General features: G+C 42.1%; 2 protein-coding genes across 2 annotated transcripts; both read right to left on the reverse strand.

Annotated features, from left to right (window-relative positions):
* Window positions 1-12,517: 12,517 nt before the first annotated feature.
* On the reverse strand, window positions 12,518-13,709 carry LOC103695614. Its single transcript, XM_039123405.1, has 3 exons — window positions 13,007-13,709; window positions 12,782-12,905; window positions 12,518-12,685 (listed from the first exon to the last, which is right to left on the reverse strand). Exons 1-3 carry the CDS (start codon window positions 13,351-13,353, stop codon window positions 12,518-12,520), a joined length of 639 nt encoding a protein of 212 aa, XP_038979333.1. The 5' UTR covers window positions 13,354-13,709.
* Window positions 13,710-14,918: 1,209 nt separating this feature from the next.
* Window positions 14,919-17,218, reverse strand: LOC120109636. The gene is made up of 3 exons (XM_039123406.1): window positions 16,225-17,218; window positions 15,608-15,889; window positions 14,919-15,463 (listed from the first exon to the last, which is right to left on the reverse strand). The coding sequence occupies exons 1-3, from the start codon at window positions 17,216-17,218 to the stop codon at window positions 14,919-14,921; spliced, it is 1,821 nt and encodes a 606-aa protein (XP_038979334.1).
* Window positions 17,219-17,761: the final 543 nt, after the last annotated feature.

Below are 17,761 nucleotides of genomic sequence, written 5' to 3' on the forward strand. Positions count from 1 at the left end.
CCGGGGACCCTACACAGGATGGGGTTTCGGAAGATAGAGGGGACATGGGTTAGGAAGTCCTCCATCACCACACAGACCACCAGACACTCCCCTAGTCCTGAGCCAGATTCTGACTATCCTGACTTACCGGACTTTCCATCCACTTCTGCTCCTACCACCTCCGCCGGACCCTCCTCCTCGGCTCCACTACCCATGGAGGTCCGCATCGCTCCTGAGCAGCTCCAGGAGCTGCGGCAGGAGATAGTCCGAGATCTGCGGGATGATCTGCTTCGGGAGCTCCGAGGTTCAGTGCCTGCTCCCTCTCCCGCTCCATCTTCAGCGTTGGTCCCTTCCCTGACGGCCGTGACTGACATGACGGCTCATGTGCGGGAAGAGATCTACAACATGAGGACTTTGCTCCAGGCCCAGTTCCATAGCATGAGTGAGGTCACGAGCACCACTCGACAGATGCGGGATGACATAGGACGTGACATGCACACCACTACCGAGGGGGCCGAGCGCTTGTCGAATGTGCTCATCGACAAGCTGGACGCACTTCAGACGTCGGTGACTGAGCTCTCCACTACACATAGCAGAGCCACTTCGTCCATTATCACTCAGCTCGGGCATGTTACAGATGCAGTCACCCTCCTCATGGAGCAGAGCAGATTGAGAGGAGGAGCCACATCCTCGAGAGGAGGAGCCACATCCTCGAGAGGAGGAGATACATCCTCGAGAGGAGGAGCTACATCCTCGAGGAGACCATAGCTGCTTTTTGTGTTTTGTTTTGACATGTATTGTTTTTGCTTTACTTATTGTATTCTCAAATGTATTTACATACAAATCAATACAATGAGTAGCCATATCTTCTTCAATTCTGTGCCATTTGATCTATGATTGATTGTGTGTGTTACCTCCTTTTTGATACGATGACAAAAGGGGGAGAAATATGTATAAAATATGTAAAAGGAATCAATGAAAATCAATAAAAAAAAGAAAAACTTTTAAAACACACAAAAATTTGTTCTAAGTGGATTTGGTACCTCGAGGCTCATTATCTCTCTTTTGGGGCTCCTAATGGAGTAATCTCCAGAATCTATTCAAGGGATATTCGGAGATTAGCTGAATCCTACTCAAGAACAAATTGACAGATTTTCCCTCTAAAAACCAAAAATTTAAAAGTCAAAAATTCTTAGAATCAAAACAAAGTAGATTGCATATGTTGAGGGGGAGAATCTGAATTTTAAGCAAGCTAAATCATTAAAGATATATAAGCCAAACAATTGATTGCATGATATGAAGGCTTATATAATTCCAAATGAAAGGGGAGCTTTAACTCCGAAATTTATTGTTCACACCTTTCAAACTTGGATAAATTAAATTACCAGACATCTGAATTCATTTATGGATTTTACTTCCTTGTTTATAGAGCAATTCACTTTACATATACTTAATGTTTTGTCATCATCAAAAAGGGGGAGATTGTGGAGTGATTGATTAAAACCCTATTTGATTTTGATGAGCTCAAAACCAGTGCTTTGGCAATGGTTAAAAATATATGTTAAAAAAAATGAAACCCTAACCCTAATAGAAGCGTGAATTAGAAGTACAGTGGAAGAAAGAAAGGAACTTGAGATCAAATGAAACTATAGACAACAGAAACAAACAAACAGAGAAAGCAAGAGAAAACACTGAAAGATACCTCGTCTTCCAAAACGGATGTGGGCGAATCCGCTGTTCCGTCGTTTTTGCCCCCATTCTCCATTTCCCTCTCCATCTCTTCTACTGAGATTTAAGCAAAATAGAAACCTGAAAATAAGAAAAAATAAAACAAGGCATTAATCAATCATTTCAGAATAACCCAAATTCAAAAAAAGAACATAGAAAAAGCTATAAATAACGATCCATTAAAAAGGAAGAAAATTTCTTTTCACGCTCTCTCTCTCTCTCTCTCTCTGAGGAAAAATAAAAAATAAAAGCATACAAATCTTTTTCCTCCATACCTAAGCGGCGAGAGGAGAGCGAGATGAGTTCGAGAGCAGAGAGGAAGAGAGAGGGGAGGGACGGCGGTCGCTTGGCTAGATTTCTTGACATATTAGGGCAGATCCCTGGGTTTTGAGCGGGGAAAATGCAAGCCTGTGCGAAGCGCTACCACTCAAAAGGGCCTGGGGATCGAACATAATTACGAGAATGCCGTTTCAAGGGCGAGGGTGATTTGACTGAGATTTCCACCCGGTCTGCGCGGTCCGACCGCTAGAGAAGGTCGTGAGGGCAGCAATGTCAAAGGGGAGTGGGGATTTGAAAAGGCCCCAACGGGTCATTAGTGGGTTGCGGCAATTGGGTCTCCGGCGCTCTGCGTCGGGACAAGGTTTTTTATTTCGATTCGTGAGTGGCTACGCATAAGATAGTCTACGGAATGAGCCAGGCCACGCTTTTTTCAGTACGGTTGGACTCAAATTGGCTTACAACGTCAGAGGCGGTTCAGTGGTGCACAACAAGTTAATGTGATTCACTAAAAAACTTGGCTGAAATCTATATTTTTTCAGATAAATATTTTCTGGATAATATTCAGATAAAAAAATATTTTATTTATATTTTTTTATGCATTGGTTTTCCTAGATATATTGCTAAGATCTATCTATATTTTCTATAATATCTTTTATTATATAAATATTATTATATATCATATTATATTATATAATAATAATATATTATAATATAACATATGATCATCTATATTATAAATAATATCATAATATCTTATGTATAATATATTATATTATAGTAATAACATATCATTATATGATAATAATATCATATTATATTATATTTAATATAAAAAGTACCAGCGTGTCTTGTCAATTTCTAGGAGAAAACCTAATCTCATGGTTTAGCAAGAAACAAAACTCGGTTGCATTATCTACTGCTGAAGCTGAATATGTTGCAGTCGGAAGTTGTTGTGCTCAAATCTTGTGGATCAAACAACAATTAGAAGATTATGGCATTAAACAAGATAAAATATCTATTAACTGTGATAATACAAGTGCCATTAATCTAACTAAAATCCATTCAGCATTCAAGAACTAAACACATTGAGATAAGACATCACTTCATAAGAGATCATGTACTGAATGGTGATGTGACACTACAATTTATTTGTACTGATGATCAATTAGCAGACATTTTTAACAAAACCCCTAAGTAAAGAGAGGTTTAGTGTGCTTAGGAGGGGATTAGGAGTGATTGATCCATCCTAGTGGTAGTTTCCACTAGATTCGTTGATTTTGATGATTAGATTGTGGTTAAAATAGAGTTTCTTTTCAATGATCATCAAATCAGATCATAATTTAGTGATTTTCCCTCATTCGGTCACGAACATAACATGATTTTTAGGTGCGTGCCAAAGTTAGAGACGACTCGAGTAAGTTTCAGAGTCGGCTCCTGAGGGGGAGTCGACTCGCGCATTTGCGGGAGTCGACTCGAGATTGATGGCAGCAGAGGGGGAGTCGACTCGCGCATATTCTGGAGTCGACTCGAGGTCGAGTCGACTCGCGACTCAGTGGAGTCGACTCGCAGTCGGGATCCCGACTTTTTAACCCTAACTTTGTCGTTTCGAAAACACTTCTATTCTCCGCCGCCACTGTTCACAAGCCCTAGAGCCGACTCCTAGGTCGTCCCAAGCCTTTTCCGTCAACCTTTCACCGTCCCTTAGGGTTTTCCTCCCAATCTAGGTCATTATGCCACGTAAAACCGTAGTCCGGAAGAGGTCCCGACCCGAGGCCAGTCCCGAGAGGCGCTCCAAGGCTCGGCACGATCCCGCGAGGCAACAACCTCCGGCTCGTTCCCCGCCGAGGGCGGTTCCCGCGAGGCCGTGCGCCGGGAAGGCCGTACCACCGGGAGATATGTCGATTTCGGACTATCTCTCCGGGAGGGTTTCACCATAGGTGAGAGATTGCGTGTCCAGGACTTAGAGTATTTCCTCACATTAGATCTCCCAACTTACCCTGGATTAGTTAGAGAGTTTTACGGTACCGGTCCATCGGGGAGATGGGGGTATCGAGGGCACGGTAGCCGGTGTCCTCTGTTCATTACGGAGGATCTTATTGCCCACATTCTCCACCTTCCACAAGTAGGGGTGGCTCCCACACACCCCGAGGACAGGGTTGAGGCCCTTACGGCCATTCTAGGGCATCCACCCCAGTCACCCTTAGACGAGGTATCCGCTAGCTCACTTCCGATTGAGGTGCGGATCTCCTGAGTATATTGTCTAGGTCCATCTTCCCTAAGACCGGGAGATTTGATTTTGTATCTGAGAGAGACCTAGCTCTCATGTTCTACATGCTTCAGGACACCCCAATCAACTTCCCCAAACTCATTTATCGATACCTGTGTGAGCCACTAGACAGACCTAGGCTCACCCTACCCTACGGTATGGTATTCACTCTGTTGTTTAGGGAGTACGAGATTCCTATCCCTGAGGGGAAACCCTTCCGCGCATTGCAATGGACTGATCGCATGCGTCCGGGGACCCTACACAGGATGGGGTTTCGGAGATAGAGGGGACATGGGTTAGGAAGTCCTCCATCACCACACAGACCACCAGACACTCCCCCTAGTCCTGAGCCAGATTCTGACTATCCTGACTTACCGGACTTTCCATCCACTTCTGCTCCTACCACCTCCGCCGGACCCTCCTCCTCGGCTCCACTACCCATGGAGGTCCGCATCGCTCCTGAGCAGCTCCGGGAGCTGCGGCAGGAGATAGTCCGAGATCTGCGGGATGATCTGCTTCGGGAGCTCCGAGGTTCAGTGCCTGCTCCCTCTCCCGCTCCATCTTCAGCGTTGGTCCCTTCCCTGACGGCCGTGACTGACATGACGGCTCATATGCGGGAAGAGATCTACAACATGAGGACTTTGCTCCAGGCCCAGTTCCATAGCATGAGTGAGGTCACGAGCACCACTCGACAGATGCGGGATGACATAGGACGTGACATGCACACCACTACCGAGGGGGCCGAGCGCTTGTCGAATGTGCTCATCGACAAGCTGGACGCACTTCAGACGTCGGTGACTGAGCTCTCCACTACACATAGCAGAGCCACTTCGTCCATTATCACTCAGCTCGGGCATGTTACAGATGCAGTCACCCTCCTCATGGAGCAGAGCAGATTGAGAGGAGGAGCCACATCCTCGAGAGGAGGAGCCACATCCTCGAGAGGAGGAGATACATCCTCGAGAGGAGGAGCTACATCCTCGAGGAGACCATAGCTGCTTTTTGTGTTTTGTTTGACATGTATTGTTTTTGCTTTACTTATTGTATTCTCAAATGTATTTACATACAAATCAATACAATGAGTAGCCATATCTTCTTCAATTCTGTGCCATTTGATCTATGATTGATTGTGTGTGCTTACCTCCTTTTGATACGATGACAAAAAGGGGGAGAAATATGTATAAAATATGTAAAAGGAATCAATGAAAATCAATAAAAAAAGAAAAACTTTTAAAACACACAAAAATTTGTTCTAAGTGGATTTGGTACCTCGAGGCTCATTATCTCTCTTTTGGAGGCTCCTAATGGAGTAATCTCCAGAATCTATTCAAGGGATATTCGGAGATTAGCTGAATCCTACTCAAGAACAAATTGACAGATTTTCCCTCTAAAAACCAAAAATTTAAAAGTCAAAAATTCTTAGAATCAAAACAAAGTAGATTGCATATGTTGAGGGGGAGAATCTGAATTTTAAGCAAGCTAAATCATTAAAGATATATAAGCCAAACAATTGATTGCATGATATGAAGGCTTATATAATTCCAAATGAAAGGGGAGCTTTAACTCCGAAATTTATTGTTCACACCTTTCAAACTTGGATAAATTAAATTACCAGACATCTGAATTCATTTATGGATTTTACTTCCTTGTTTATAGAGCAATTCACTTTACATATACTTAATGTTTTGTCATCATCAAAAGGGGGAGATTGTGGAGTGATTGATTAAAACCCTATTTGATTTTGATGAGCTCAAACCAGTGCTTTGGCAATGGTTAAAAATATATGTTAAAAAAAATGAAACCCTAACCCTAATAGAAGCGTGAATTAGAAGTACAGTGGAAGAAAGAAAGGAACTTGAGATCAAATGAAACTATAGACAACAGAAACAAACAAACAGAGAAAGCAAGAGAAAACACTGAAAGATACCTCGTCTTCCAAACGGATGTGGGCGAATCCGCTGTTCCGTCGTTTTTGCCCCCATTCTCCATTTCCCTCTCCATCTCTTCTACTGAGATTTAAGCAAATAGAAACCTGAAAATAAGAAAAAATAAAACAGGCATTAATCAATCATTTCAGAATAACCCAAATTCAAAAAAAGAACATAGAAAAAGCTATAAATAACGATCCATTAAAAAGGAAGAAATTTCTTTTCACGCTCCTCTCTCTCTCTCTCTCTGAGGAAAAATAAAAAATAAAAGCATACAAATCTTTTTCCTCCATACCTAAGCGGCGAGAGGAGAGCGAGATGAGTTCGAGAAGCAGAGAGGAAGAGAGAGGGGAGGGACGGGCGTCGCTTGGCTAGATTTCTTGACATATTAGGGCAGATCCCTGGGTTTTGAGCGGGAAAATGCCAAGCCTGTGCGAAGCGCTACACTCAAAGGGCCTGGGGATCGAACATAATTACGAGAATGCCGTTTCAAGGGCGAGGGTGATTTGACTGAGATTTCACCCGGTCTGCGCGGTCCGACCGCTAGAGAAGGTCGTGAGGCAGCAATGTCAAAGGGGAGTGGGGATTTGAAAAGGCCCCAACGGGTCCATTAGTGGGTTGCGGCAATTGGGTCTCCGGCGCTCTGCGTCGGGACAAGGTTTTTTATTTCGATTCGTGAGTGGCTACGCATAAGATAGTCTACGGAATGAGCCAGGCCACGCTTTTTCAGTACGGTTGGACTCAAAATTGGCTTACAACGTCAGAGGCGGTTCAGTGGTGCACAACAAGTTAATGTGATTCACTAAAAAACTTGGCTGAAATCTATATTTTTTCAGATAAATATTTTCTGGATAATATTCAGATAAAAAAATATTTTATTTATATTTTTTTATGCATTGGTTTTCCTAGATATATTGCTAAGATCTATCTATATTTTCTATAATATCTTTTATTATATAAATATTATTATATATCATATTTATATATAATAATAATATATTATAATATAACATTGATCATCTATATTATAACATAATATCATAATATCTTATGTATAATATATTATATTATAGTAATAACATATCATTATATGATAATAATATCATATTATATTATATTTAATATAAAAAGTACCAGCGTGTCTTGTCAATTTCTAGGAGAAAACCTAATCTCATGGTTTAGCAAGAAACAAAACTCGGTTGCATTATCTACTGCTGAAGCTGAATATGTTGCAGCTGGAAGTTGTTGTGCTCAAATCTTGTGGATCAAACAACAATTAGAAGATTATGGCATTAAACAAGATAAAATACCTATTAACTGTGATAATACAAGTGCCATTAATCTAACTAAAAATCCAATTCAGCATTCAAGAACTAAACACATTGAGATAAGACATCACTTCATAAGAGATCATGTACTGAATGGTGATGTGACACTACAATTTGTTTGTACTGATGATCAATTAGTAGACATTTTTACAAAACCCCTAAGTGAAGAGAGGTTTAGTGTGCTTAGGAGGGGATTAGGAGTGATTGATCCATCCTAGTGGTAGTTTCTACTAGATTCGTTGATTTTGATGAGTAGATTGTGGTTAAAATAGAGTTTCTTTTCAATGATCATCAAATCAGATCATAATTTAGCGATTTTCCCTCATTCGGCACGAACATAATATGATTTTTAGGTGCGTGCCAAAGTTAGAGACGACTCGAGTAAGTTTCAGAGTCGGCTCCTGAGGGGGAGTCGACTCGCGCATTTGCGGGAGTCGACTCGAGATTGATGGCAGCAGAGGGGGAGTCGACTCGCGCATATTCTGGAGTCGACTCGAGGTCGAGTCGACTCGCGACTCAGTGGAGTCGACTCGCAGTCGGATCCGACTTTTTAACCCTAACTTTGTCGTTTCGAAAACACTTCTATTCTCCGCCGCCACTGTTCACAAGCCCTAGAGCCGACTCCTAGGTCGTCCCCCGGTCGTCCCCAAGCCTTTTCCGTCAACCTTTCACCGTCCCTTAGGGTTTCCTCCCAATCTAGGTCCTTATGCCGCGTAAAACCGTAGTCCGAAAGAGGTCCCGACCCGAGGCCGGTCCCGAGAGGCGCTCCAAGGCTCGGCACGATCCCGCGAGGCAACAACCTCCGGCTCGTTCCCCGCCGAGGGCGGTTCCCGCGAGGCCGTGCGCCGGGAAGGCCGTCACCACCGGGAGATATGTCGATTTCGACTATCTCTCCCGGGAGGGTTTCACCATAGGTGAGAGATTGCGTGTCCAGGGCTTAGAGTATTTCCTCACATTAGATCTCCCAACTTACCCTGGATTAGTTAGAGAGTTTTACGGTACCGTCCATCGGGAAGATGGGGGTATCGAGGGCACGGTAGCCGGTGTCCCTCTGTTCATTACGGAGGATCTTATTGCCCACATCCTCTACCTTCCACAAGTAGGGGTGGCTCCCACACACCCCGAGGACAGGGTTGAGGCCCTTACGGCCATTCTAGGGCATCCACCCCAGTCACCCTTAGACGAGGTATCCGCTAGCTCACTTCCGATTGAGGTGCGGATCCTCCTGAGTATATTGTCTAGGTCCATCTTTCCTAAGACCGGGAGATTTGATTTTGTATCTGAGAGAGACCTAGCTCTCATGTTCTACATGCTTCAGGACACCCCCAATCAACTTCCCCAAACTTATTTATCGATTACCTGTGTGAGCCACTAGACAGACCTAGGCTCACCCTACCCTACGGTATGGTATTCACTCTGTTGTTTAGGGAGTACGAGATTCCTATCCCTGAGGGGGAACCCTTTCGCGCATTGCGATGGACTGATCGCATGCGTCCGGGGACCCTACACAGGATGGGGTTTCGGAAGATAGAGGGGATATGGGTTAGGAAGTCCTCCATCACCACACAGACCACCAGACACTCCCCTAGTCCTGAGCCAGATTCTGACTATCCTGACTTACCGGACTTTCCATCCACTTCTGCTCCTACCACCTCCGCCGGACCCTCCTCCTCGGCTCCACCACCCATAGAGGTCCGCATCGCTCCTGAGCAGCTCCAGGAGCTGCGGCAGGAGATAGTCCGAGATCTGCGGGATGATCTGCTTCGGGAGCTCCGAGGTTCAGTGCCTGCTCCCTCTCCCGCTCCCTCTTCAGCGTTGGTCCCTTCCCTGACGGCCGTGACTGACATGACGGCTCATGTGCGGGAAGAGATCTACAACATGAGGACTTTGCTCCAGGCTCAGTTCCATAGCCTGAGTGAGGTCACGAGCACCACTCGACAGATGCGGGATGACATAGGACGTGACATGCACACCACTACCGAGGGGCCGAGCGCTTGTCGAATGTGCTCATCGACAAGCTGGACGCACTTCAGACGTCGGTGACTGAGCTCTCCACTACACATAGCAGAGCCACTTCGTCGATTATCACTCAGCTCGGGCATGTTACAGATGCAGTCACCCTCCTCATGGAGCAGAGCAGATTGAGAGGAGGAGCCACATCCTCGAGAGGAGGAGCCACATCCTCGAGAGGAGGAGATACATCTTCGAGAGGAGGAGCTACATCCTCGAGGAGACCATAGCTGTTTTTTGTGTTTTGTTTTGACATGTATTGTTTTTGCTTTACTTATTGTATTCTCAAATGTATTTACATACAAATCAATACAATGAGTAGCCATATCTTCTTCAATTCTGTGCCATTTGATCTATGATTGATTGTGTGTGCTTACCTCCTTTTTGATACGATGACAAAAAGGGGGAGAAATATGTATAAAATATGTAAAAGGAATCAATGAAAATCAATATAAAAAAAAAGAAAAACTTTTAAAACACACAAAAATTTGTTCTAAGTGGATTTGGTACCTCGAGGCTCATTATCTCTCTTTTGGGGCTCCTAATGGAGTAATCTCCAGAATCTATTCAAGGGATATTCGGAGATTAGCTGAATCCTACTCAAGAACAAATTGACAGATTTTCCCTCTAAAAACCAAAAATTTAAAAGTCAAAAATTCTTATGAATCAAAACAAAGTAGATTGCATATGTTGAGGGGGAGAATCTGAATTTTAAGCAAGCTAAATCATTAAAGATATATAAGCCAAACAATTGATTGCATGATATGAAGGCTTATATAATTCCAAATGAAAGGGGGAGCTTTAACTCCGAAATTTATTGTTCACACCTTTCAAACTTGGATAAATTAAATTACCAGACATCTAAATTTATTTATGGATTTTACTTCCTTGTTTATAGAGCAATTCACTTTACATATACTCAATGTTTTGTCATCATCAAAAAGGGGGAGATTGTGGAGTGATTGATTAAAACCCTATTTGATTTTGATGAGCTCAAAGCATTTGAGTATATCTCTTGTTTACTAATGAATTCAATTAAGTGTTTCAGTAAAAATCTTGTCTAAGTGTCTCTAGACTTGGTTCATAATATTTTGGATAAGTTAAGAAGTCAGCTTGAACCAAAGTCTGAGACTCGAGTCGACTCCAGAGTATCACGAGTCGACTCCAAGCGTATCAAGTTCACTGGCACGAGCTCGAGTCGACTCCGGATCAGTACGAGTCGACTCCGACTGAGAACAGACAGACGAACAGAAAGCATCAACTCAAAACCTGTCAGCGAGTCGACTCCTGAACTGCGCGAGTCGACTCCGATGTTCACCGAGTCGACTCCAGGGTAGTATGAGTCGACTCCTAGGAGTCACAGGCAGAAAAGTCAGAGAGCAGTTTTCGGGTCTGAGATTCGAGTCGACTCTAGTGGAACGCGAGTCGACTCCGATGGTTGGCAAGTCGACTCCAAAGAAAGTAAGAGTCGACTCTCAGAGGAACACAAGGAAAAAGTCAGAGAACGTTTTTCGGACTCTGAGATTCGAGTCGACTCCCGCAATACGCGAGTCGACTCCTAGAAACCGCGACCCCAAAGAAGACAGAAGACCAATCTGCTGTGTCTGAGAGCCGAGTCGACTCCTAGAAAGCTCGAGTCGACTCCAAGGCAGCGGTACACCAAAAGGGCAGAAGACTTAGTTTCGGAAACTGAGAGCCGAGTCGACTCCTAGAAAGCTCGAGTCGACTCCAAGGCAGCGGTACACCAAAAGGGCAGAAGACTTAGTTTCGGAAACTGAGAGCCGAGTCGACTCCGGGGAAGTTCGAGTCGACTCCAAGACTGGACGAGCCAAAAGACAGAAGATCGGGAGTTCGGGCTCTGAGCGCCGAGTCGACTCTCAGGACAGTCGAGTCGACTCGAGTTGGCCAAGTTGAAAATTGGCTCCGTGGACTTCATGGGATGAGCCGACTCCGAAAATGCCAAGTCAGCTCCAGAAGTTGGCGAGTCGACTCCGAGTCAAGTCGAGTCGACTCCCAGTCGAAGAAGCAACTTTAATTCAAATCCGGAACAGTTGCCGAGTCGACTCCAGAAAAGCATGAGTCGACTCCCGCTACAGCCGAGTCGACTCCTGATCGCACGAGTCGACTCCAACCCACCAACGGACATATTGTCAGGCTGTGCAGAGTGTGCAGAACGGGCAGAAAAAGGTCTCTAACGGCTAGTTTCCGTGGGGGATGGCTTAAATAGCCACAGAAGACTGTAGCAAGGCAGAAAACAACCATTCCACTCAAAGTAATCAAGCTTTCAATCTCTACAACCTGGTTTTCAACGGAAAAGAGGGAAGAGCAACATTAACTGCATCCACCTACTTCTTCCCAACATTGAAAGAGATCTCCTCCTGCATTCAAGTCGACCAGACATTCAAGAGAAGACCCGAAGTTCAAGAAGCCCTACTCTACTCCAACTCAAACGTGTTTGAGGGCTTCTAACTTCTCTTTTGTTTATATTGTTATTTATCTGCTTTTGAGAAGCTCTGTTTTTTCTGTTACTCCTTTTTACTTCCATCTTGTCTTTGCTTGGTTCAATCGGGGGATTGAATCAAGGGTATTGAGGTTGGTTGGTGAGCCGAGTGTAAAACCAACGTGTAAGGGTTCGATTGTGATCCCGGAAAAACAATCGGGTTGGTTCTAGTCGGTGAGCCTGGGAAAACCGACCGAGTTCGTTGTGAGCTCGTAAAACAACAAGTTTGGTTGTGAGCTTGGAAAACAACCGGCTGTAATCCAAGGGGTTATAGTGAATTTCCAAGTGAGACTTGGGGAGTGGACGTAGGAGCAAGGGTTAGCTCCGAACCACTATAAAACATTGTGTTTGTGATTGTTTGTCTCTCTCTATCTCTCACATTTCATTCACCGCACATAGAAACTAATTAATCATCTCGCAAAAGAATTAATTAGTTATCCACAAAAGTTTTAATAGCCAAATTATTTTAAAACCCAATTCACCCCCCCTCTTGGGTTGTCTATCTGGGCAACAGGGGTTTATCACGGGCTTTATTTAAATCTCCTTTTGCTTCCAAAAGCTTTTGGCTTCTGACCCTCCCTAATGAGGTTGTCAACCGTTGCTGACAATGCTTGTTCCAAACTTGATGCACATGATGCAATTGTCCTGGAAGAATTGTGTGTATCTCCTAACAAAAAAAAGGTCGCAAGTAATCAGACTTATTAATTGGCATGTGTAACAAGGGCAAAAGTTAATGATAAGAAATATAAATTAATTACATCACCTCAAATTTGTTCCACATTCCAACTTTAGCATGTGTAGGGACCTCCCTCCATGACAACCACGGACCATTGAAAAATTGGCGCATGATAGCAACAGCTTTGTGACTGACCTCATAATCAAGAAACCTGCAATTTAAAAAATATTCATTAGAAAATAAATTAAATACTTTAAATGCAACAAACACATAAATTCAAATTAGTGATATAAGAAAGTGATATTTTCATACATTCCTCTTGTGCACCTAACAATCACTTTTCCATTTGCATCAACAGGGGCTTTAAGGGTTGGTTCTCGGCCATTGCTTTGTCGTGGATCAATCCCAAGTTCATCATTCATCTGATCCTCATTCATTGTATCCTCATGATTTTGCACTGCACCATTCATTTCTTCATCGTTTATTTCTTCATTTGTATCCACCTCTTCAATCATGTCCCCATCAGGAATGTAATCATCATCATCATGATAATCCTCGACACGCTCAGGCAACCTAGAAGGTTGAGAAGGAACTTGAGTAGCAGCCAGTATTAAAGCTGCTTTTCCATTACCTCTTGGTTTCCCTTTTTTCTTGGCCATAACTGCACAACAATAAAAAGTTGTAGTTAGTTCACAATGTAAATGTCAACAAATCCAATCAAAGTAAAGAACAATCAGTGGACCTGTTGCTTTTCCTTTGCTCTTTCTCATGTCTGCACAATTATAATTTATAAGTCTAAAATTTGTTATATTAGCATTCACAAAGTTGCATGTTGTATTTTAATCTTCCTCAGCCTCATGCTCCTCTTCCTCGGTTTGTTCATCTTCAAAATCTTCTTCTTCATCCTCAAAGTCCTCTTCCATTTGGTTAGTTGTCAACTCAATTTCTGCTGCATCAATATCTTCTGCATCTCTGTTAACACCAACCAAAATGTCTGGATCATCAAGCTCATCTGTCATCGAGATTGGGGTAGGAATCCTGTGGTTTTCTTCTTGATAAAAATCAAAAAAAATTTTCTTCTGGCACACTAGGAGTGAACCTACCTCTAGCTTTTGTCTTAATTACTGCCCACCACAATCTTCGATTCTTCTTCTTACCTGGGTAACCAGTATAGAACACCTGATGTGCTTGTTGAGCTAATACAAAAGGATCATTGGTTGGAAGTCTTAGTTTGTAATTGATCTCAACGAGGCCATGTTGAGGGTGCACTTTCATACCCTTGTCTCTATCATACCAGTCACATTTGAATAACACTACTTTATTACCAACCCCAAAATAGTCTAACTCGATAATGTCAACCAACATCCCATAATAGTCACTCTCAAAGTCATTGTAACTGCTTCCCTTAATGCACACACCACTGTTGAAGGTTCTTTTATCCTTTCTATATTCTTTAGTGTGAAATCTGTACCCATTCACAAAGTAGCCTTTATAACATTTAACTTTATTCCCAGGGCCATATGATAGGTCCTTTAAGCGCCCATCAACATGATTTTTGCTGTCATTAACCTAGCATGATAAAAATAATATCGTAAGAATAAATCAAGAGAAAGTCTAATTTATTATTATATTTATGAATTATGTACTCACATATGACCTAAACCAAGCCGGAAACTCCATTTCGCGTCGTCTTTCCAAATCTATTTGGCTTATATTTGGACAAGATTGCCGGATATAATCATCAAAATACCTACAACACAAAAGCTAGAATCACATATATTGTACTCCATATGCATTTTTAAGGATGATTATAATTAAGTACTTGTGTAACTTACTTTCCAAAAGGTTGAACCTCCTCACAATTCAGAAGAACATATAATTCAGCAGCATTAAACTCCAGAGTAGTTAAATGCCTTCCAAAAGGTTTCCCAAAAGGCCGACCTTGATGAGCAAAAATTGATAGACGATCCACGAGATCAAACTCCCCTTCGTCTTCATTACGGGGAACTTGATTTAACCTCGTTTGTATAGAAGGCTCAAAATAATGCGAACAGAAAGTTGATATTTCTTCTATGATGTAAGCCTCGACAATAGAACCTTCAATCGATGCTCGATTCTTTACCTTCTGTTTTATATCATGCATAAGCCTATAAATAAGATTAATATGTTAATTTCTCAAATTTAATAGATACAAAAAAACTATTTAATAAAATTATAGAAATTGTTACCTTTCAAAGGGGTACATCCATCTGTACTGCACGGGCCCCCCAACTTTAGCTTCATAAGCTAAATGAACAGGTAAGTGCTCCATTGAGTCAAAAAATGCAGGAGGAAATATCTTCTCAAGTTTGCAGAGAGTTACCACAATATTTTTCTCAAGAACCTCCATATCTTGGACACGCAAAGTTGTGTTGCATAAATCTCTAAAGTAACAGCTTAATTCTGTCAATGCATCCCACACTGGTGCTGGCAATACTTCACGGAATGCAATTGGAAGCAATCTCAGCATGAAAACATGACAATCGTGACTTTTTAACCCGTAAAACTTATAATCATCCAGGTTAACACACTTCGATATGTTTGAAGCATATCCATCAGGGAGTCTTAACCCTTTCACCCACTCGCAGACCTCCATTGCTTGGTCTTTGGACAATACATAGGAAGCTGGAGGCTTAACTAGCTTTCCATTAACAAATTGAATCCTCAACTTGGGACGCTTGCAATACAGCTCTAAATCTTGCCTTGCTTTCACATTATCTTTAGTCTTCCCTTTTACATCCATACAAGTGTAAAATATATTGAGAAACACATTTCAAACAATATGCATGACATCTAAATTGTGTCGAATAAGTAGTGTATGCCAATAGGGCAACTCCCAAAATATGCTCCTTTTCACCCAATTATGATCTTTACCGAATCCAGGAATGGTGTGCTTAGGAGCTTTCGAACCAAAAGTTACATTAGGCAAGGCAGAGACCCTATTTTTCAACTCCTCACCAGACACTCGAGGAGGTGGGGGGTCTGTCTCTATTCTACCATTGAAGAAACCATCAACTTGGTATCTGTATGCATGGTCCATGGGCAAGAATTGACGATGGCAGTCAAAAAAAGAAGTCTTCCCACCATGTTGTAGTGTAAAAGTTTTTGAGTTCTCCATACAATACGGGCATGCCAACTTTCCATGTGTACTCCATCCTGAAAGCATGCCATATGCAGAAAAATCGTTGATAGTCCACAATAAAGCTGCCTTCATTTGAAAATTCTCTTTTCTAAAAATGTCATAAGTGGTGACCCCTACTTCCCACAATATTTTAAGTTCATCAATCAAAGGCCTAAGCAAGACATCGATACTTTTGCCGGGGCTCTTAGGTCCAGAAATGACTAAACTTAGAAAAAATGTAGGGTCGTTTCATACATATTGATGGTGGAAGATTGTAAACTGTTACGAAAACTGGCCAACAGGAATAAGGACGAGCTGATTGGCTAAAAGGGGTTAAAACCATCTGTACATAACCCAAGTCTCAAATTACGAGGCTCGGTAGAAAAGGATGGATGAATGCGGTCAAAGTGCTTCCAAGCCTCCCCACAAGCAGGATGCACCATCTCATCTGAATCACCTCCCTTTACATGCCATGACATGTTTTCAGCCGTTCTGCTTGACATAAAAAGCCTCTGAAGTCTTGGTGTTATTGGAAGATATCGCAACCTTCTATAAGGAACATCTTTTCTCCTACCACCACCATCATTTCTTCTGATTTTATATCGAGGATGACCACAAATAGTACACTCAATCAAATTCTCTGTTTCCTTATAGAATAGCATACAATTATTCTCACAAACATCAATACTTGTATACTCCAACCCCAACTTCCAAAGCATCTTCTTTGATTGATAGAAATCAAGGGGCAGCTTCTCACTTTCCAGCAACATATTCTTCACTATTTTCATGATTCGATCATAGCAAGATATACTCATATTAAATTCAGACTTGCAATTTAATAATTGAGTAATAGCAGATAACTTAGAGTATTTTTTACACCCTTCCCATAAAGGTACTTCTGCATCTTTCAACAAAGAATAAAAATCTGCAGCATCCTTATTTGGCTCTTCCTCATGATTAACTTCAAGTGCACTACTCAAATGGAGTTCCTCTTCTGGACCCATAGCTTCCATCACCATGGTTCTATATTGCTGACCATGTTCACAACCAACATCCATTGATGTGGATGCTTCTACTGCACTTGTACTTACAGGAGCAACTGCACCAAGTAACTCCCCATGTGCAAACCATGTTGAATACCCCGGTGTAAACCCCTTTCTCAACAGATGAACATTGACCGTATCACGGTTAAGAAATTTCTGGTTGTCACATCTCATACAAGGGCATCTAATCTTATCACCACTACAATACTCTAACTGAGTAAATGCAAACTCAAGGAACCCTTTAACTCCATCACAGAACTCAGCTCTTATATAACCATTTTCACTAAGTCGGTGGTACATCCAATTACGATCAACTGACATAGTTCCTCTAGAAATCAAAAAAATAAAACAACATTAGAAAGCCTAGAAAATATTAAAAATCGGGCCATTAAAAAACACGAAAGGCAAGATCATAAAAAATGTAAAAGAAACAAAAACTGGTATGATATTTATGAAGATGAGAAGTTATCATAAGAATGACAAAAATAAGTCATTCAATCTTGTCCTAGCATCATTGACATTAAAAAAGCATTCAATCTTTATAAAAAGCTGAACATAACGAATTAATCTTTACAAGTTATCTCTTCATTCATCTAATACCAGCAATATTCAAAAAGCATTTAATCTTTACAAAGACAAGGAATACAAGTCAAATCATCCAAATTTACATATGGAATACTATCTGCTTCACATAGAACAAATGTCAATATACATGATCGCCTCTGATGCTAGGAAAGCATGGCACTTCTTAGCAAGCTTTTTTGACCACCTTCTTGATTGCACACTAGAAATAAGTCACAACCATGAAGCAACACCATTTTCCACCACTTTCCATTTTTCCTTGCAGATGAACAATGATTGTAA

Source organism: Phoenix dactylifera, unplaced genomic scaffold (genome assembly GCF_009389715.1).
Source record: "Phoenix dactylifera cultivar Barhee BC4 unplaced genomic scaffold, palm_55x_up_171113_PBpolish2nd_filt_p 002538F, whole genome shotgun sequence".
Classification (NCBI taxonomy): Eukaryota; Viridiplantae; Streptophyta; class Magnoliopsida; order Arecales; family Arecaceae; genus Phoenix; species Phoenix dactylifera.